The sequence below is a fragment of the Triplophysa rosa genome, linkage group LG1, assembly GCF_024868665.1.
Source record: "Triplophysa rosa linkage group LG1, Trosa_1v2, whole genome shotgun sequence".
Classification (NCBI taxonomy): domain Eukaryota; kingdom Metazoa; phylum Chordata; class Actinopteri; order Cypriniformes; family Nemacheilidae; genus Triplophysa; species Triplophysa rosa.
Window position 1 is genome coordinate 18,476,294 of NC_079890.1, and position 20,272 is coordinate 18,496,565.

Genomic DNA, 20,272 nt, shown 5'->3' on the forward strand with positions numbered 1-20,272 from the left:
GACATTTAAACGTACCCAATCTTTCATTTGGTTCATATATTATAGACATTGGTTTATTTATTTACTCATTCCGAGGCTGGGCTGGGATCAGTATTTCCACACCTCTGTGGAAAGATCTCTGATGAAAGCGATGTGGATAGCTGTCTAATAAGACACGGCAGCACGCCTAGATTAACTGGCGATGATTGATTCGGAATGTGCTTGTCATTGGTTTCTGATATCGCCAAACTAAAGGCCCCAATCCCCATTGAGTCCAGGCCGGGAGTGATTTGTTCCAATGTGAGAAACAAGGAAAATAATAAAAGCACGTCATTAATAATGATGTGGTAGTTATGAGCAATGGCTGTTTACAAGCTCACACCAGCATTAATTATCACAAAACGCAATATAATTAGATTCTGCTGTACCTACAAATCCAAACAACATGACTAATCTTTTATTCAGATGTTCTCACGCTACTTCTCTGCTTTATTGGTCTATTGTCTGTGCCTCCCACTGCTTGGTCATTGATCTGAAAGACCTACCCATCCTCAGAGGGACAGACACCCTTTTGTATGGCTGTCCATAAGTACACATCTCATTAGGACTCACAAAGTGATAGAATCGCCATCTGAAACAGCCAATTTAAACCTGTTCCAACAGTATGGTGAAATTTTAGCATTGTTTAATATGTAGAACTATCAAATGTAGAATATTTGCAAATCAGATATGCAAATCAGTTGCCCATCATTATCATTACAGATAGAATAGGATGTAAGCAAATTACTAAGCATTCTCTATGAGTCAATGTTTCAAGTCATTCACACAACCACAACTCATACAATACAGTATATGGTTAATTAACAAAGGAAATTCATTTAGAAGCATTATCCTTATGATAGTGCTGTTGCCATCCGGGGGTCCAGATCACTGATAAACAAGGGTTTATTTAAAAAAAGGAAATTATGAAAGTTGATGAATGTAAAGGCTGTTTTTGTGGTCCAGGGTCACATATAGCGCCACCTTAAATTTTGCGTATGAGCTCTGGTTCATTTGGTCATCTACCTGTAGAAACACCTGTATACAGAATCAATGTTTTATATAATTGAGCCGTCAAATCAGTCAAAATGTTCAGTATATGAAGTGCTGGAGTTTGGTCTATTAACATAAGCTTCATAACATAAGATTCTGCATTCAGTAAAAAACAACTTAAACAGCTTCATTAAATTTTTAAGTTAAATCAAATTAGCTTTATGAGTAAATTAAACTTAAATTATATTGAACTGACTTAAAAATCTAGATGTCTTACAACGCGATTTTTTAAATTGGTTCAATATAATTAAGTTCAGTGGGCTCATAAAGCTAATTTGATTTAACTTAAAATTTAAGGAAGCTGAATTTTTTTTACAATGTAGACAAGTCAATCTACAAAAACATAAATATCAGGACATTCCCTTCAAACTAAGGTTGCCTTGTGTGTGAGAATAAGGCTTGTGTGAAAGAAAGGATATATAAGTTCATTGGCCTGTTAAATAACCTGTAGTCCCTTCAAGGTATTAGTGCTGTCTTTCCAGGTGAGCAAGACAAGAGTATGATCCAGAACAATGTCAGGAAAGATTAAGTCTGGATATGATCAGTGATCCTTATTTGGAAGACGACAATCATAATATTTGGCCAATCTGATAAAAAAATTCCCCAAAATGTGTTTTTATTTTTTTTAATTACAGTAGGTGGAGCAAATTAAAGTTGTTCCAGTGAGGAAGAACTAACACTCATTAGTGGTTCAATGAGGCACCTGCGTCAAGCTCTGGCATGGACTACAAACTTAATGAGACTGTAGGTTTTCTTGCTGACCTTTTATATTGTTGCCCAAAGGAAAAATGTCAAAAGATGAATATTCAGCAGTCAAAAGCTATAGAAGCTAATTCTACACCTAATGCCCAAATGGGACCCGGCATAAACATGTGCATTAGCATGTGCATCTGGTAAACACTTATTCTGTACAGATGCCAAACAGACCAAATGCATGGGTTATATGATTACCTTTTCACAATCCTGGAAATCAAAAGCACTTCCTGGCACTGAAACCGCACTACAGTACACTTCCATTCAAACACAGGATCTCCAAATATGGCCAATGAACCAGAGCAAACCATAGATAAGTAGCTGAACGTAACTTTTTGTCTCATGCTCATTCAAAATAATCAGACAAAATAAAAAAAGCTTTTCAGCGTTTCCCACCAATGTACTGCATCACATACCATAGCGTGTTACTGACTGATTAGCAGTGTTAGCTAGGCATTATGCTTCTATTGACATTAAACACTGATGCTGTATGACACAGGAAATGAGCTGCAAGACACATAAAAAGGTTTACTGACCATTCAAATCGTAACATTATATCTCTCAAAGGCTCAATGTCGTTTCTATAATCTCATTAGGAGAATGGAATATGTAATGGGCCAAGCAAAACAGCTCCTATTGTCGGCCTTCTACGTAAGAGACTCATGTGATCCAATAAGACTGAGGCCATCAGGACTAGAATAGGAAGTCAAGAATTTCCTGTGATGCTGACGCTGCAGTGTTAAAATCAGCAGGGTCAGCAGAGTTTATTGACCTTTCCATGGAAATTCATTACATGTTTATTAAAAAAACAACTGAAGTGTAATGCACTTATATAGAGTAGTAGAGTTAAAAAGAGGCTTGACATTTTGAAAATCTTTCAGAAACATTTTAGCAGCAGATAGACATGTTCTGGACTTACTAATAAGGGAATGACTGACAGCTGCTGAGACAGTGAAGGGCTTGACTGCAGGAGCAGTCATATCTGATTAGATTCTTGATGGTATGATATACTGCCTGCTGGCAACCATTTCCCAGCCCATATCCAGTAGTTTGTAATGAAGCAATGAAATCACTCAAAGGAAAGCAACTGCTCATGTTTCCTTGAGAAAAGGGATTGCTTTATGGAAAACATGGTTTGTGTCTAAAATAAAACAGCTCAGGGAAGAGTGTATTCTATGTTATCCAATATAAACACCTACTGCATAGGCAGACATGTATGTGAACATGTCTGTATACTAAAAAAACACACTGTATACTATTATAGGTAGTATTTTTTATGTCAATCAAGCTTTGTCATTAAGCAAAATAAAGAAAAACTTTTTTGTCTGATAAAATCCATTGCCATTGGCCATTTCTAATAGTTTGTGGAATAAAATATACAGTAACAGCATTTAGCAACTTAAAAATCCCAGCACTAAGCACTTAAGACCTCAAAGAAAAATAATGTGGTGTTCATGACAAAAACTGTCACAGCTAATCTTCCCCCCAACCCTCATCTGAAAAGATGTCGGCCTGTTGTTGTTTGAAATTGTTTCTGAAATCCTCATCAAAGTGCTTCAGATCATCCTCCTTGAAAATACCCTAACAAGAAAAAAGCAGAGATTGTACAAATAATGCATTACAACAAATCCACTCAGAAATGAGTTTGAGGAACACATATCCATTATATGTGGTATGATGTTCTAACCTTAGGTAAGTATCCCAGCAGTTTGGTAGCATGCTGTTTTAGGAGCCTCTGTCTTTCCTCTTCAATGATGTGTCTACGTTGAGCTTCTCTCTCCTGCTCCATTGCTCTCTCCTCTGCCTCTCTCTCCTGTTAAAGATTCAAATTCATTTATTCCACATATTAAATGTGTGCAGTCGTGTAGTGTAAATAAGTTAAATAAAGGATGAATCAGCAGGAATAATTTAGCTTAACATGGCGCGGGTCTTACTTTATCAGCAAGGTACTGCTGTCTCCTGTCTTCTAGCAGCTTCTCCACAGCCCTTTTGTGTTCTAAATGTTTCATACGACGCTTCTGGGCGTTCATCTGCTCAATGCGGTCATCCTCTGCAAACTTGGCCATCATCATGCTTCTGAAGGCCTCCTCTTCCTCTTTCTCAGCTTGTTTGCGCATCTGCTTGAAGGCCATCATCTCCTGGCGCGTCTGTTGCAGCTCCAGGCGCTGCCGGATCCTCTTCTCCATCTCTTCCTGTGAGTGACAGGATTAAAGGATGCCATAGGTGAAAAAGTGTAATTGTGTGAAAGTATTCTACATATTACTGTATTACAGTAATAGGAAACATTTCTAAATTGTGTTAATCCTTATGGTAATGAGAATTAGGGGTTTGAAATGTGCTTAACAAAAGACAATAAATGACAGAATTGCGAGGAAAGTTGTATTGAGGAAGTGCTCACGATTTCTTTTTGTCTTGCAGCCTCAGCCTGCTCTTCCAAACCGAGTTCCTCACGGACACGCTCCATCTCTTCTCGCTGTCTTCTTTCCATATCAATCTGCTCTGAAAGCTAAACAAAGAGAAAGGACAGAACAAACACATCAATACTTGAATCTGCATAACTTGAAAACATTTAAAGTGACCGTGTGAGTCGTAATTTACCATTTTGTGCAGGGTCTCTTTCGCCTGCTCTCGCTCTCTAACTTTCTCCATCCTGTCCTCCTCCCTTCTCTGCTGGTAGTGAGCATATTCAAGGATGCGCCTGTTCTCGGCCTCCATCCTCTCTCGCTCCATACGTCTCCACTCCACTTGCTGCATCTTAAAATCTTCAATGTACCGCTGAGTGGCTGTAACCTTCTCAAGTTGTAACTGGCGCTCCCTGAAAATTAAGCTTGCATGATAACTTTTCTAAATTTACCAAATTCATAAAAAAATGTGTTGAATGTTATGGAGGTGGGGAAAAAAAGATCCTAGAATAATTTACCCATAAACAAACATAAAATTTGCAGAAAAAAAACACGCTCACATTTGATCCTCCTCGTAGATCTTCCGAACTATTTCATCCACTAGGAGTTTCTCTTTGATGAACTCCTCATACGCCTCCAGGCTCTTGCGCTCCTTCTCCTCAAGCTGTTGCTCAAGATCTTGTTGGTATCGCACCACCTCTTCATACCTCTTCTGCTCTTGTTTCTCATTCTCTATCTGTGCCCGCTCCAGCTCGTCCTTTATTTTACGGGCGATAGCAGCTTCTTGTCTCTGGAAAGATGTTAAAGCACGATTAGTCACAGGATACGGGCCCAAATATAATGCAATTAGAGTTCACACTTACCGTTGCTTCATATCGCATGGCCTGCTTTTCTGCTACCTGTGCTGCCCGTTCTCTGTTCAAGTAGGCCGACTTCAGCTTTAACTCTAGCTCTCGAAGCTCAGAACTAACAATGAAGGAAAGGTCTAATAAGATAAACATGCTATTTAGATACAAAAAAAACAAAACATTATATGTGCTCATTACCAACCTGTTCTCTTTAATGTACTGCCTCATCTTTTCATCTCGGAGTTTCTCGTCATGAATTCTCGCCATCTCCTTAGCCATTCTCTCTTCCTGTTCAAGCTGCCTCTCTCTAAACTCTCGGTCCTCCTCTGCCTTAAAAAAATACATTCAACAAATTAATTTAATTGCATGTTTAAAAGTTTAGCATTTGTTTAGCAACTTATGCATTTTAAAATGGAAATAATTCAACCAACTTTACGAAGTGTCTCCTCGAGGTGTTTTCCATACTCTTCATCCTGCAGTCTGCGGAGGAAGCGCTTTTTTTCCACTCTCTCTTCGCATTGGAGGTTAGCCTGAAGCTGCCGTTCTTTGGCCACACGTTTGCCCTGATCTTCACGAATTTCCTCCTGTCTGCGGTTCTCCAGGATCATCCTCTGATGGTGACTGTGAGAAATGTTGCGCCGCTGCCTCGTGGACGACTGCAAAAAGACATTAAAGAAGGGCTGATTATAACATTGACGTTACACCTTTATCCTGCGATATTAGCATCTTTATACAATTATTAGCTAGTATCCTAAAGCTGCTTGAAATCATATTTACCATTTTTCAGGTTTGCTGCAAGTGTCTTCGTCGATTGTTAGATTAACATGTTTTTGCTAACCAAACAATGTGTGGAAACCCTGCACGTTCATTTGTTTGTGAGTTGTTGTCTTGGAAACGCCGGGCGGCCTTCGCACCTGGCAGTAAAAACGAACCGTATTGGTCATCATAACTGGGGCAGAGCCAAATGCGCGCGTCAGCAAATTTCCGGAAGCATTTGTAACTTGTAATCAAAAAGACTTGTATAAAATATTATAAAATATATTTTATAGTATGATTTATTTATATTAATATACATATGATATGATTTATATTATAGTAAATGTTTTGTCCATTTACATTTTATTCAAAGCGTCCTACAAAAGACATGTGACCCACAAATGTGCTTTTTTTGACAAATATATGACCTTTTTTAAGGGTTCTTGCCTAAAATGTACACAAACCATTTCAATATTTATTTGTTTTTAAAATAATTCATATAATTTTTAAAGTCACGTCTCACTAATTCCGAAACCACAATAAGCCTTTGCAAAGAGGTCAAGTCAGTGGATCTCTCTTCTATTGAATTTGACATGTGGAATATGGCATTGTTATGGTAGAAATGATCATGCCCACTTTCACCCAAAATGATAAAGGACTGCGTGTATTTTATGTGCAAGCAAGGATCATTGCTGTGACGGTGACAAAAGATTTCGGTTGAACTGAAAGATTTTCTATACATTTTTACTCAAAGTTACTTGAATGCAGCTTATTTTGGCAAGGTACTAATATAAGGTCATTTTGGTGTTTACCTCTTTTGGAATGATGAAATCAAACATCACTTTAAACTGTTGTCACCATTCAGTGTTGTCATTGCAGAATTTAGAAACAATACCTGTGGCCCAATTAGCTGTCTACCACTGTTTTACGTTAGATTAATTTCTGTTTCAGCATTTGAAAAATAATAATTATACTCTGAAGTTTAAATCAAGAGAATCTATATATGTAAAGTTCAAATCAGAATTTTTTTAAATTGATTTCCAGATGTATCTGTCATAAAAGTTGCACAAGCCACACTTACACCACAGACCTACAGTACCATCTCTTTATGCATTACAATTTTGATATTTTGTTAAAGACATACAGTAAATTATAAAAATGGCAGATACACCAATGATTCTGGAATTGTTTGATGAATTAGTTTTTCAGCGATAAAACATGAGTACTGCTGCTTCGGTTAAACTTTTAGATGCACTCCAGTGTGTATTGGCACCATAACCATTCCAGTCAAAACTTGTAAAATCCCCACACTGCTTAGGGGTCCCCTCAGGAAAGTGTCCACCTCCACCAATACAGTACTGCAAAAAAGCAATATAAGTATAGAAAAAAATGATAGACATGTCTATAATGTCTATTATTTAATCATTAATTAAAATTAACATAAAATTAAATCCTGTTTGCAGCTCACATTGTTAAAATGTTTGGAATTAACCCATAAGACAATAAAATGTATTGCACCCAGATAAGACGTCATTTTTAATGGAAGACTAATGTCTTCTTTTTAGAGTATACCTTACATGTTCAGTGTTACAACCAGTTCCTTTAACTCCAGAGCAAACAGCCATAGCAGCTCTTTCATGGTTGAAGACTCTGAATGCTATGAATCCGGGCTCCAACTCCTCTAAAATATACAGAACAAAGTTTGTGAAATATAGTTAATATAGAATCTTAATACTGTACAGTTTGTCTGTTATCTAAAGTAAATCAGTAAACTGCTTGTTTGTTCCTTTGTTGTGGACAATGGTCTAAATGGCAAATCTGCTGTAGGTATCCAAAGTTAACAACGTTAAAGCTATAAGCCCCAAGAAGCAGTGGGTTACAGTGCATTTTATAACAGCTAAGGGCATGGTGGCACGACGCAAACCACCTTAAAATGCACTTGTAACCCATGACTTCGCTGGGCTTGCTTTTATAACAGTTATTCCATATAGCAAGTTTTCATAAAATAAAGTAAATAAAGTGATATTTAGGCTATGTAATGCGGTCAGCAGTTATAAATCAGGGTATTTTATAACAGCTTAGAACTCGGCTAAACCAATCAGAATAAAGGACCAGAACTAACCATTTTATAATCCTAAATTTTCCTCACCAAGAAAATGACAACCTGTTATATATAGCTATAGGTATACTATGGATATACTGTAGAATAATAGGTCTGTTTCACTGCATGGCTGTCAGTAGCAATTTATATATTTTCTTTCTAAAAAAATGTATTTGAAACATGATATTCTCATACCTCGTGCTTGAGGGCCGTACAGGTTTCTGGTGTATGCTGCATCACCAGTGTCATACACTACTGGACTAACAGGTCCATTGTCAGTTTGACATGCTCCTATTCCAAACCTCACTGGGTACTTCTGAAAAATAAGGAATTTTGTATGTTTAGTATACATTTAACAATTACTTTCTTGCATTTCCTAATTTCTTATAAACAGATTGAGGCTGTATCATTTATTTTACAGAAATAATAAGTGTTGGTTTATGGAGTAATATGATTCTTTAATGATTTTTCAGTGAGTAAGTTGCTATGAGTATCAAATCCATAAATGTAAATGACCAAAAACAAAATCAAACTTGATGACCTTGAATAAACTAAAAAGGTTTCCACCATTTTCCTTTAAGAAATGAGATTCAGTGTGGTATCGCAGGATGGAGGCAGATTTCCACTGCTGCAACTCAACATTATTAGGAACATGCCACACAGACACATCCTGTGCTACAATGTCAAAGTATCCAGGATTCTGTGACAGGAGGACAACATACTATCATTTCCAGGTAACGATCATAGAAATCACAGAACACAAAATATGCATATTTGAAAAGCAGTACAAATTGTATAAATTATATTCACAATTAAAAACTACCTTGTAGTCATCACTTGTAGTAGCCAGTACTGTTCCAAAAGTTACTGTGTTTGACCATGTTCCTTCTCCATCAGGGCGGCTGGGATTACTGCCCTGTTCACTTGACCAGCGGTCACCAACAGTGCATTTTCCATACATGTTGTTCTCATGAACACTAGACACGAGAGTCCAGCCACCGCCCGCAGTGGTCATGTCACAGAACGTCTGGTAAAGCACCCCATTTGCTGTGGTCAGATAGTATAGGCCATCTGTATGGACAGAAGCATTTATGTGTCATTTAAATGCTTCAAATAAAAGAAATAAAGAAAAAAAAGAAAAAACTTACCATCATGAATTTGATACTTGTCACGAATTTCTTTGCAGCTTCGAGCAACATATCTAATCCTGTTCAGAAGATTTTCAGCTTCATCAGTGGTGTCAATACATGGCGTTCCTGTATCTTGAATAAATAATATACCCTTTACTCTAAAAAAATGTAACTTTAAATAAGATTTCACGTTTAATATATTTTGATATTTTTAAAGTGTATTTACATTGATTTTAGAGAGCAATAAATAAACCACTTTATCACGTAATAACACTTACGTTTAATACACTGACAGCACCATAAATTCAGTGAGAGACTAATGAGAAAAGTCCTTAAAAACATTTTTGTGTCAAACAACTACGGAAAAATCAAAATGGCAAAATGACCCTCCTTCCTGTAACAAATTACAAGTAGACACAGAACATGTTAACCATATTTACTTAGTATAGTTACTAAACATGTTCCATATTAAATAATCAACCATAAAAAAAACGTTTAAAAATCTGTGTTCATAGCCTTTACTTAGTACTTAGCCTTTTCTAACAAATGGAATCATTTATTTTCTTCTCTGTGACAGAATAATATAAACAATCTACGGAACAACCTTACCTTGAATGTAGAGGAGTAATAGCTGAAGTTGTTTTAGCTGAAGTATTTCTGAAGCCGCTTCTCCTTTTTGTATTTGCGCACATCCTTTGTACTGTTTATAGCCAGCAGACTATGTGACCTACCCTGAACTCACCCCTTAATTAATTTTTTTCAAAGTATATGACAGTTAAACATGAAACCTGAGCCAATTCGCAGTGCCAGACCTACAGTAATAATCACCAAACTATTAGTTTGTTTTCAGAATAAACAATGGCAATATGTATGGGTGTAGTGCAGTGGTTCTCAATCATTTTTGTTGTAAGGCCCCCTTTGTGTAGAGTGCACCGCTTTGCAGCCCCCCCAAATAAAAATGTATATTCTTAAACTTAGAAATTAAATTAAACCAAAAACGTATTCAGTTCTGTCATGGCAACTCTCTTAGGGTTTAGCATGGTAGTGTACATTACATATATAAATGTATTTGGAATAGATCTGCTATGCTGCCGCAGCAGAGCAAGTACAGAGACTTGCTACTGCAAATGCATCCTCAACATGCTGCTGTGTGCATGTAAGGAATGCTGCTGCTGCACTTATAACGTATATGAATAATCCTCTAAAAGCGTACATGACCACCTTGTAGCATAGATTTACATGTGGAGTGGGGAAGGAGGAGGGTTTCTGAAGCGCAACAATCACTAGCCAAGATTTAAACATTGAGCAGCAAGCTCATTGGCTGCTAATACAGAAGGAACCAATCATCTGCATTGTGTGGTAAAGTTAATAAGTCAGACCAGGTTAGACTATAGGACTGCGCCATCTAGAGTTTCATGCCGGAACTTTCTCAGACATTTATACAATGCTGGAACGTCAATACTTTTGGTGCGTGGTCTTATTTTTCTGATGTTTGATTGCATAAAAGCTACACTATGATACAGTTCTATATTTCATAAAATGCCGTGTGCAGTGTTCAGGCATTTGTTCACTTATCAGTTATACATTGCTACAAAGCAGAGTTTTGTGGGAAAATCAAATGAGTTTAACATCCACGCAAGAAATAGCACAGAAAAATACATAGCAACCTTGAAAAATAAAGATGAAGGGGAATTATTGTGAAGTGACAGTGAGATATGGCACTGAAAGAGGTTATTTTCGTACAAGACTTTCTCAAGTTTTTGTGTTTTTCTCTACATGCCAACTCAGCAGTAGTAGAAGTAACTAAATGTCTTTCCTTCGTGACAGCTAACTCAGCAATAACAACTTGTCACTGCTCATCACATGTTCAGCTAAGAATAAATGAACAAATAAGTTCTGTTTCTCCAGAACTACTGATTTTAGAATAATATAAAAGTATCCTACTACAGATTCTCCTGGCCATAAGCAAAAATACTCCAGCAGTCTTATGCAGTTAATGCATTGTAAAAAGAAAATATGGCTCTCTGAACTTTAAAGGTCCAGTGTATGAAATGTAGCGGCATCTTGCGGTGATGTTGCAAATTGTAACCTATGGCTTACTCCACCGCTCATCCCTCCCTTTGACTTCTAAGGTAATAGACATAGTTATGTAAATTATATTGCATTTCTATCAATAGATCCTCCCAAAAAAACGTACACATTGGACATTTAACAGTTTGTGTTCGTAAGTGCACTGCTAAACGATGTATGAGAAGTCAACATCTATTTTGGTTGCACTCTGCATATTATACTGCAATTATTATATTGCACATACAGATCGTGGATGTTTTTAGCCTTCTAATATATGTTGGTGGTCTATCCAAACTATAGGTTATAAGATATAGTGAGAAATAACTCTTTAATTGATGTGTGGAACTGATGTGCAGGTTTTAACTTTTACCCGCTAGAGGAAGTGGCTTTAGGTTGAAGTCAGTATTATTGTTCTATAGGTCTTCTTTTGCTCTTGAAGATTGACTACAGTTGAGCAGTGGTGAACCGGGAGGACCTAAACCATGGTACAAAAAATATTTATATATATTTTAAACTATATTTTAACTAATCTTTGTTTTAAGTTGGTTGTGGGGTTTGAGGTAAGGTGAACTGAATTGGGAATTAACTAAATCAGATAGTTCTGGTCCTGAAAGCTGAGTGGTGAATAGCAGTGATTCACAATAACTAAAAGCAACATGCTACTGTTTGTATCATTAAACAGCAACCACATGGTTACTGTACTATGTGTGGTTATGGTTGCCTTTGTTTCCAAGCAACATTCTGTTACAGTTTATATCTCAGAGACTATCTTCTAACATAAGGATCTCATTTAATAAATAAAATATTTTTTTAAATAATAACATTTTAATCAACATTTGTGTCCTTTTATAAAATGGTAAACATCTTATAAAAATGAAGTAGCAGAGTCTGCAAATAATCGATAATTCACTGTAACACTAAGCATCTTATTTAATTTTAACATTTGAGAATCACTCAAATACTTTATTTTCTATATAATAAAAGAATGAAGCATTATCAGCACAGATAAAATCATTGGTCTGGTTTACATTCTGTACAGAAGCATACCCTTTCTCAAAGGCTATTTGTTGTTGTGTGAAGTAAATGAATGGACGTGCTGCCCCAACCTGGAAGCTAAACTAGGACTGATATCTCATCACTGGTAATGCCACAATCCCCATGAAAGCACGGTCAAAAAGGAAACTGGTATATTTACAAAATTCAAGTTTGTATCATTACAATATAAGAAAAAGTGCATCAATATAAAAAAAAGACAAAGAGTAAATGTCCCCCTCTATATTTATTTGATACTGAAGAATGATGCATATGAAAGAGTAAAATAATGCTGTATAATTCTTTTACGTTATTAGAGGAGGATATTTCTTAAAAACATACGTAGTAAAGTCCACAACAAAATTTGTTATCTATTCAATAAATTATGACCACTGCGGAAAAACGTAGAGCCACATACTCCAGTGCCTAATATTAAATATTACAAGTACGGTCATTACAAAATAAAGTGAGCCAACTTATGCATTTCTTTCCCAAGGAAGCACCAGAAAATCTAGCTGTTTCAGTCACAGCCCTTTGAGGTTTCTTTGTATATTTGCAGAGTCAGACATAGGATTTGGCCGAGGATCAAATGTAATGACTGAGCTTTCAAAGACCATGTGAAAGCCTGGTGTTCCTAAAATTCTTTCCCCTCACAAGTTTGAACGTGTGTTTCTCATGAATGTGTCTCAGAAGAATGTCCTGCTGTGAGGGTTTTGATCTGGGGTGAGAAGTGGGATGGAGACCCATCGACAGGGTCGGCTCAGTAAGCAGTGTGGGCACGGCGAGGGTCATTGTAGTGTTTTTAGGGAACAACTGGTCGTCCAGTGCACAGAGCGTGTCCCTCTCCTGCCTTACATTTCTTCATTGCCACAAGTCTTATATTTACTCTCGTTCTCTCTGTTTCAGAGACGTGGTGTATTGCTGTGGGTCGGTCCCTGAGAAGCGGGCCTGTCTGAACCCTTTGGAGCAGCCTGCGTTATCTTTCCTCTGCCATTTTGCCATTGACGTCATTCTCTGCCTCCTCACGTCGCTTCTGCCTTTGGAAAAATCCCAACTACAGGAGTGAAAAAGGAAAAATCTTAACATGACTTTGTGTGTTCATTCTCACGTGTCTGTTGGTTATTTTTATATTACAATGAAACTATAATGTGTTTTAATAATTTATTATGAACCTCTATACAACACATTACCTTCCAAAGTGCTAGAATGAGGAGAGAAAGAAGTAACAAGCCACCGAGTGTGCTGCCTATGATAATCCAGATGGGAACACGGTAATCCTCCTCTTTCCTAATTTCTAGAAATATCTGAAAAAAAAACACAGACAAGCAAAACTTAACATGAAGTTTAATCTTCTGTATATTCTGGTGCTGGATTTCTGTTGTAAATCTGCTGAGAGTGAATTTGCTGATTTTATTTATTTCAGTTTTCTGTCACACCTATAGATGGCAGCACCTCACAGCACTATGGAAAAGAAGCGACTTGCACTGAGGGTCCTTTCGGTCCCCTTGGCTCCAAATTAATTTACTGTGGTGAAATGTTACACATTGTAGCTCACCAGAGGACTCACTTATCTCTGAATGAAAGGAACTGGAAGGAGAGACAGTGTGTCTGGTTATGCTCACTGGAATATTTGCTGAACATGTGAACATTGAATCGTAATCTGACTTCACTGATGGGAATCTTGAAGTGAACAGATAAATGATACATTGTGAATGCTTTTGTTAACCAAAATTGCTAAAGAGAGAATTACTGTCCAGCAGTGCTTCTGTAATGTGGTTTTCTGTAAATGTGGACGTGTGTCTGACTCACATGCCTGACCGGCCTCTCCTCATTCAGAAACATGGGGCTGGATGGGTTCAGCTCCGCTGAGGCTGTCGTCACCAGCTCAAGGGTTTTGAACTTCAGCTGACCATGACAAGAAAAACAGTTTTCAGTTTCTTAGACACTTAAGTACATGTGAGAAAGAAAAAGAACAAGCTCGAGAGCTGAGGGTCTAGGAAGGTGGTAGAAAAAATCAAGAAGAATAGCTTTAGAGGGTATGCATTGACGTTATTGCCACCTTTTAACTTTTATTTTTATTTCTATCATAATTCAAATGTAGGGAGGGAGGGAGGGAGGGAGAGAGAGAGAGGAGAATGTACAAAATGAATTAAAAATGATTTTTTTTTAAACAAATTCTGAGTTACGTACAAATACCATGTGACTTGTTGTCACTGCTCTAAGTCATAGTTTGTGCTTTGCGCTATTTGGGTTAAAGGGACAGTTCACCCAAAAATATAAATTCTGTCATTTACTCACCTTTGAGTTGTTCCAAATCTGTAAAATTTCTTTGTTCTGATGAACACAGAGAAAGATATTTGGAAGAATGCTTGTAACCAAACAGTTCTTGGCCACCATTGACTACCATAGTAAGAAACATTACTTTAGGAAAACAATTCGGAACACAAAATAAGATATTTTGAAGAATGTAGGACAGCAAACAGTTCTGAGGCACTTGTAACTTTCCTACTATGGTAGTCAATGGGGTCCAAGAACTGTTTGGTTACAAGCATTTGTCCAAATATCTTGCTCTGTGTTCAACCAAACAAAGACATGTATACATATTTGGAACAACTAGAGAGTGAGTAAATGATGACAGGTTTTTTTGTTTATGGGTGAACTATCCCTTTAAAATGACTTTGGGAGATGCTTCCCCTGAGCAAAGCCTTCATGTTGTGTTGCAGCATCCCTCAGGCTCATGGGCAGCTCTGGTTATGAAATACAGTCACCAGACATGACACGCTTGCCATATTGTGTCAAGATGAGCTACAGTTTAGAGCTCCCAACATGATAATTTGGAAATGTTTTTGAAAGTTTTCCCCACTTTGTACAATTCATTGTAACAGAACAGCATTTAACTTCACATGATTGTTATTTCAATGTCATGGTTACTCACAGCATGCAGCGCATCAGTGCACAGAGATCCGCTAATTTTCACACTGACATCTCTGTGGGACAGCAGGTTGACGGTGCATTGCACTGGTATAGCCAGGGTGTTGGAATAGTTCTGTGCAGAGAAACATTTTTCATTTATTTGATTTATTTTCCTTTGAAGATGAAACGCAAATGCAGATGCATTATAAAACTCCCCACATCAGACAAATGAGAATCTTCAAAACACAATAACGTGCATTAAAGAACTGAAGCTCTGTGAAAAATCTGCTTAATTTATGGGCATATTCATCAAACTCGAGTGGTTTTATTTAGAGGACAAACCACTAAATATTTTGTACAGATCTGCTTTAAATCACGTTTTGTAAAGTGGGCACAATCCATATCTATTGGTTCATATCAGTCTCTAAGGCGTATGTACAACCAAACAGCACAAAGCAGACTTTTAAAATCACATTAAGGATAAAACACAAAATGTCACAGCCTAATGTTTCCAGTGCTTACCAGTTGTGATATTCGTGAGAGATCCTCTGGAGAGGCCCGACTGTGTGCCACGTGCTGAGGGGGGATACAGTGACTACCACCTACCTAATGTAAAACAAGCAGGAACCACCTTTACGATACAGTATATAGGTCTATATTATATCTGAATAATTACTATTATTACGTTTAGAAACATTTTGGTAGTTCTAAGGAATCTGATATTATCTGTGTCGGATAGGTTGTAAAAAGAACAACAAAGTCTAGTTGCTATCCTCTCACCTGGTCAATGTGAAAGTCTCTTATTTGCAGGAGCTGGTTGCCATTTTTTGTAACTTCAGGAATTGCAATGTACAGTTGCAGATCTTGGACCGGGAAATAACCAAGGTTCTGCATCTGTCATGCATAAAGAAAACATTACGTCACCATTAGGGTAATTTTGTGATTCCCGGCCTTTTAAGTAACAGATCATTAGTTATTACACCTCACCTGAAAAGTAAAGTTAAAAGGAGGATTGATATCACTTGGTTCTTCTAAAGAAATGTCTGGTTTAAGTTCATATCGGGTTGGGTAAAAATCCCTAAAAGAGAGACAATATATAGTCATTAATTCCCAGAACTACACACAGTTAATAAAAACATTGAATCGTGCATATATCCTACCTTATAAAGAGCAGATCAGCCTCATATCTCAGCATGTAGAAAATATCATTAACATTATCGTGTAAGGCCACTTCCTCACCCTCACTGCAGGGACATACAGTAAAAACAAGCATGAGAAACATCCCAGTCATCCTGTAACTCACTGAGCACTGACACTTGGCCGCGTGTATGAATAGTTTCATATTCCAGCTCAGACAGCATTGGTGTCCAGGCTCCTTTTCTCTCTCAGTTTCATAACAATCCTAACAGGGGGCTCATCTAACAGATGATGATCTTGTGTGCTTGTTTATTAAATATATTTTCACTATTAATAATAACCAGAGGTGGACTGTAGTTTTACTCTCAAGACCTTTTAGAAATATCTGTACTTTATCATAGTGTTTATACTTTTCTTATTTAAATTAAAGCGTATATCATACTTTTTATTCAACTACATTTAATAAATACATGTAATTTTTTTAACTTTAATAGTATTTTCCTCAAAACATTAACTTGAGCAAAAGCAAGAAAGAACTTCATTTTAATGTACTTAAGTATTAAATTGAATGTACTTAAGTATCAAAGGTAAAAAACAAGTAAAAATGCATTTATGAAATGTAAAAGAGTAAAAAGTGATACCATCCGTATCCACCTCTGATAGAAACAGTATAGTTCAGTGGAATGCAATGTATAATATTTTTATTCTTTTTATTTTCATATTTAATTTTATGGTATATTATGGTTATGCAAATAGGATTTAGTTGTGAAGAATGTTAGCAGTGTGGTGCTACCTGGTGACCTCCAGAATGAGCCGTACGTGATCCAGCAGCACAGAGTTACTGAATTCAAACTCCAAACGAAACGTAACCTAGCGAATGAGAGACAGAAAGAAATATCAACAACAGACAAAGCATTGTCATTACAAGTGACTGCCCACTGGATATTCTCTTTCAAACAGTCGCTCGGTATCTCACTATGGGAACGCCTCTAGCGCAACAGATCCTGGAAGCACCAATGACACCACGTCTGTCAGCTGACAGACCAATCACGACAGTGATGCGGGAGTCCCGCCTCCCTGATATATATACCACTGCCGGTGGTCCCTACTTCATTCTCGATCTTCCCCGTGAAGATTTAATTTGGAAGCTATCTCTCAGCAGGCACCGTCAGGAGAAAATTGTCTGTTTTCGGGCAGCGAAATTGGAGCGCATGCGCAGTACACCCCTGGGTTTTTTCCACAATAAACCGGGGTTAACCACCACTTTTCAACAGTTTGTTGATGTTAATAGCAAAAGGGGAGTCAGCAAAGATTTTGGAAGAGGAAATAAACTCTTTATTAAAGAGCGATTCGGGTTGTACCGCTGGAAGACAGCCATCACGGCTTTTACTCCCGGTGTAATGCCGAGAAATGCACCCCTGCCAAATTATGCACCCACCCTCCCCACAAATGGTTAGGGTGAGGATTAGGTGTTAGGGGATAGGTTATAGGTTCTTGTGTGGGGAGGGGTTAGAATTAGCCAATCGGACATCGTGTTATTGAAGGAGGTGCAGAATCTGGAAGGGGTGCATTTCTCGGCACAACACCGGTATTTTGTCATTCCCAAAAGAGGGGGAAGTCTCCATCCCATACTGGATTTGCGGAACCACAATAAACACCTCAGGAAGTACAAATTCAAAATGCTAACGCTCAAAGCCCTGTGCCAATTTATTTGTCCCAGAGACTGGTGTACACCAGTTGATCTGAAAGACACATATTTTCACATACGCATCTACCCAGCACACAGAAAATTCCTCAGGTTTGCCTATCAGGGCAGAGCCTACAAGTTTTTGACAGTTCCTTTCGGGTTCTCGTTAGCCCCGAGAGTGTCAGCCTATTTGGACGATCTTCTCCTGTGCCCCATCATGGGGCGGAGGTACAAGAGCGCTCATGTCCCATTTGGAAAGCTGGCATTATTATTGGCTCTTTTCGTTGTCAGTTCATAACACTTGTATGGTGTTTGCTACGGATTACTCGAGAGTAACTCTCAAAACTAAAGCCCTATTCGCACTGGATTAGTATTATCTGGGGACCTCGTGTGATTTAGAAATGACCTCCCCACATCTGTATTTCATGTGGCACATTCGCACGGGATAAATGAAGCCTGTGATTTTTATCATGTCCTCCGTCTGATCAGGCCGATTTCTGTTATTTTCCTCGTGTGTGTGTTTGACAGTTCCCCATGTGCACGTCCCTGCCCCGCCCTCCTTGTTATCCCATTCATTACCTCATTGACGCTCACCGTTTTCACGTTTAGTTCTCACCTGTTCCCTGTTTGATTAATTGATTCAAGTCAAGTCTCAGTCTTGTCATAGCCTTGTCTTCGTCTTGTTGTTTGTCCCCGCAGTTGAGTTTGTACTTGTTCATGACAGATTTTTTCCCACTGGTCGCACTCTTTTTTTTATGGTAATCATAATGACCTTGCATAATGATCTCAGTTGATGAATCGTGCTGTTAATTTGTCACGCTGTCTTTTAAAATAGTTGGATATAGACCGCTTCATATTTGCACTTTAACAGTTGCGAGCCCAATAAATGCAAAGAAACTTTGTATTTGTTATTTTATACAGTTGTAATTATTTAGTTTTATATTCAAGTGATATATTTGCTATGAAATGATCTGACACAAATATAACCTGTCACTCTTCACAATCCTCCTTTATCGACCTCTTTGCAAAAAGCTGTATTTTTGCCACCGGCCTTCTTTATTTTTTACCACATAAAATTTAATTAAATTAGCTACTGTAGCTCAAAACTCAAAAGTAACTCGGAACTAAATTATTATATATGCACTTTATTACTACACATTGTCATAAATAAACTTTTAATACTAAATCTTACAAACCACTCTTGTTAAATGGTCTAAGTAAGCTTGTGTTCTGAGGTGTTTTGAGTGACTGATTTGATGGGTTTAGAGACAGTCAGTCTCACGAGTTCAGTGTTTGATATATAAGTTGCTTCAACAAAATGAATAGGTTCAAATGAGTCATTATGTTGTAGAGGTTTTAGCTAACGTTATTATATTGATGAGCAAAGATCACCAAATATGGTTCTCCACCAGATCTTTCAAGATCACATCCATGAAATGAGTTATTTAAAACATCAATTTCAGTCAAGGAATTAGTTTAGCTCAAAGGAAAATACGTATAATAATCGTGATGAAATATACATATTTAACGGTCTCTGATTAGTAATATAAAGCATAACAATAAATGTATACATTCATACAGCAAATGCCTCAGTGCTATTATATACTTTACGTTATCTCATGGCCATAAGTAAAGTGACTTTACCAAACAGGATTTAGAGCAAAGGTAGCGTAAATCGAAACACAGTAAAAGGGACCAAGCTTGTGAGCGTGAATACAGAAAACCCATCACAAATGAATATATAAGGTTGTTTATTAAACTCAACTCTACATGGTAAACAAAACAATGACGATCGCATAAAACAAACAAATCGTCGCTGTCGGGCAGAAACCTCCTATGTCCAAATTTGGTCAATTTCATATTTTTTCACAAATCGATGCTATTGGTCAGTCCCCATGTGGGTCGGTTATTTTTTACAAATTATTAACCAATCTAAAGTGTTGAAAATAGCTTGAGAGCAAATCTCTTAACTCCATTGGACACTTCAACTGTCTGAGAAGTCTCGTAACTCCACTTCTTCTTCACTCCGCGGGAGCTTCTAGGCATTAAGTCTCCTGATTTAAAGTTTTTTAGACAATAACGAGTGAAAATAGTTAGGTTAGATACATTTGAGTAGGTCTGTTTTGTTAAAAATCGATAGCTGTAATGCTTCAGTACAGAAGGAAGCCCGTGAGCCACGAAGGTAAGTTTGCGAGCAGATTCGTCTAATTTCCACCTATTAGACAGCCTAGTCAGCTCATCGATTTTTTGTATTACATCACTTAAAGTTCTTAAACCTTTAAAATAGAGTTTAGGAAGATGTATGTAACCACAGTCGTTAGCTTTGGTTAACGATTGAAGCCTTTTCTCTTGTCAAGAGGCTCAAAGCGACC

The 20,272-nt window shown here is 37.5% G+C and overlaps 3 protein-coding genes across 4 annotated transcripts in view; all 3 read right to left on the reverse strand.

Moving 5' to 3' along the window:
- Window positions 1-1,909: 1,909 nt before the first annotated feature.
- mns1 (meiosis-specific nuclear structural 1) lies at window positions 1,910-6,022 on the reverse strand. Its single transcript, XM_057334914.1, has 10 exons — window positions 5,852-6,022; window positions 5,506-5,730; window positions 5,277-5,404; window positions 5,090-5,192; window positions 4,787-5,016; window positions 4,423-4,639; window positions 4,223-4,330; window positions 3,759-4,016; window positions 3,512-3,637; window positions 1,910-3,405 (listed from the first exon to the last, which is right to left on the reverse strand). The coding sequence occupies exons 1-10, from the start codon at window positions 5,852-5,854 to the stop codon at window positions 3,298-3,300; spliced, it is 1,506 nt and encodes a 501-aa protein (XP_057190897.1). The 5' UTR covers window positions 5,855-6,022; the 3' UTR covers window positions 1,910-3,297.
- A 154-nt stretch (window positions 6,023-6,176) lies between these two features.
- LOC130554977 (intelectin-like) lies at window positions 6,177-9,727 on the reverse strand. Of its 2 annotated transcripts, none has more exons than XM_057334937.1 (8): window positions 9,671-9,727; window positions 9,340-9,455; window positions 9,080-9,187; window positions 8,755-9,002; window positions 8,473-8,631; window positions 8,127-8,247; window positions 7,408-7,511; window positions 6,177-7,188 (listed from the first exon to the last, which is right to left on the reverse strand). In XM_057334937.1, the coding sequence occupies exons 2-8, from the start codon at window positions 9,401-9,403 to the stop codon at window positions 7,036-7,038; spliced, it is 957 nt and encodes a 318-aa protein (XP_057190920.1). In that variant the 5' UTR covers window positions 9,404-9,455; window positions 9,671-9,727; the 3' UTR covers window positions 6,177-7,035. The 2 variants fall into 2 exon arrangements, with proteins under 2 accessions (XP_057190920.1, XP_057190910.1); XM_057334927.1 differs by having other exon boundaries at window positions 9,080-9,193.
- A 2,319-nt stretch (window positions 9,728-12,046) lies between these two features.
- Window positions 12,047-20,272, reverse strand: part of itga11a (integrin, alpha 11a) — a 57,092-nt gene continuing 48,866 nt past the window's right edge. The window contains exons 22-30 of the mRNA XM_057339823.1: window positions 17,007-17,083; window positions 16,237-16,320; window positions 16,064-16,154; window positions 15,857-15,970; window positions 15,599-15,682; window positions 15,099-15,209; window positions 13,973-14,068; window positions 13,354-13,467; window positions 12,047-13,217 (exon numbers count right to left, since the gene is read on the reverse strand). Coding sequence (XP_057195806.1) covers window positions 13,140-13,217; window positions 13,354-13,467; window positions 13,973-14,068; window positions 15,099-15,209; window positions 15,599-15,682; window positions 15,857-15,970; window positions 16,064-16,154; window positions 16,237-16,320; window positions 17,007-17,083 — 849 coding nt within the window. The 3' untranslated portion in view covers window positions 12,047-13,139. The remainder of the gene's footprint in view (window positions 13,218-13,353; window positions 13,468-13,972; window positions 14,069-15,098; window positions 15,210-15,598; window positions 15,683-15,856; window positions 15,971-16,063; window positions 16,155-16,236; window positions 16,321-17,006; window positions 17,084-20,272) is intronic.

Excerpts from the sequence above, each read along its gene's own strand:
- mns1 (XM_057334914.1), bottom strand. Across the intron at positions 4,331-4,422 it reads AAGAGACCCTGCACAAAATG|CTTTCAGAGCAGATTGATAT; the intron begins GTAAATTACGAC and ends CTCTTTGTTTAG. Across the intron at positions 4,017-4,222 it reads CTGCAAGACAAAAAGAAATC|GAAGAGATGGAGAAGAGGAT; the intron begins GTGAGCACTTCC and ends TGTCACTCACAG.
- LOC130554977 (XM_057334927.1), bottom strand. The coding sequence starts at position 9,403 with ATGTTTTTAAGGACTTTTCTCATTAGTCTCTCACTGAATTTATGGTGC. Across the intron at positions 9,003-9,079 it reads CAAGTATCAAATTCATGATG|ATGGCCTATACTATCTGACC; the intron begins GTAAGTTTTTTC and ends CTGTCCATACAG. Across the intron at positions 8,248-8,472 it reads ACCTTTTTAGTTTATTCAAG|AAGTACCCAGTGAGGTTTGG; the intron begins GTCATCAAGTTT and ends CTTATTTTTCAG.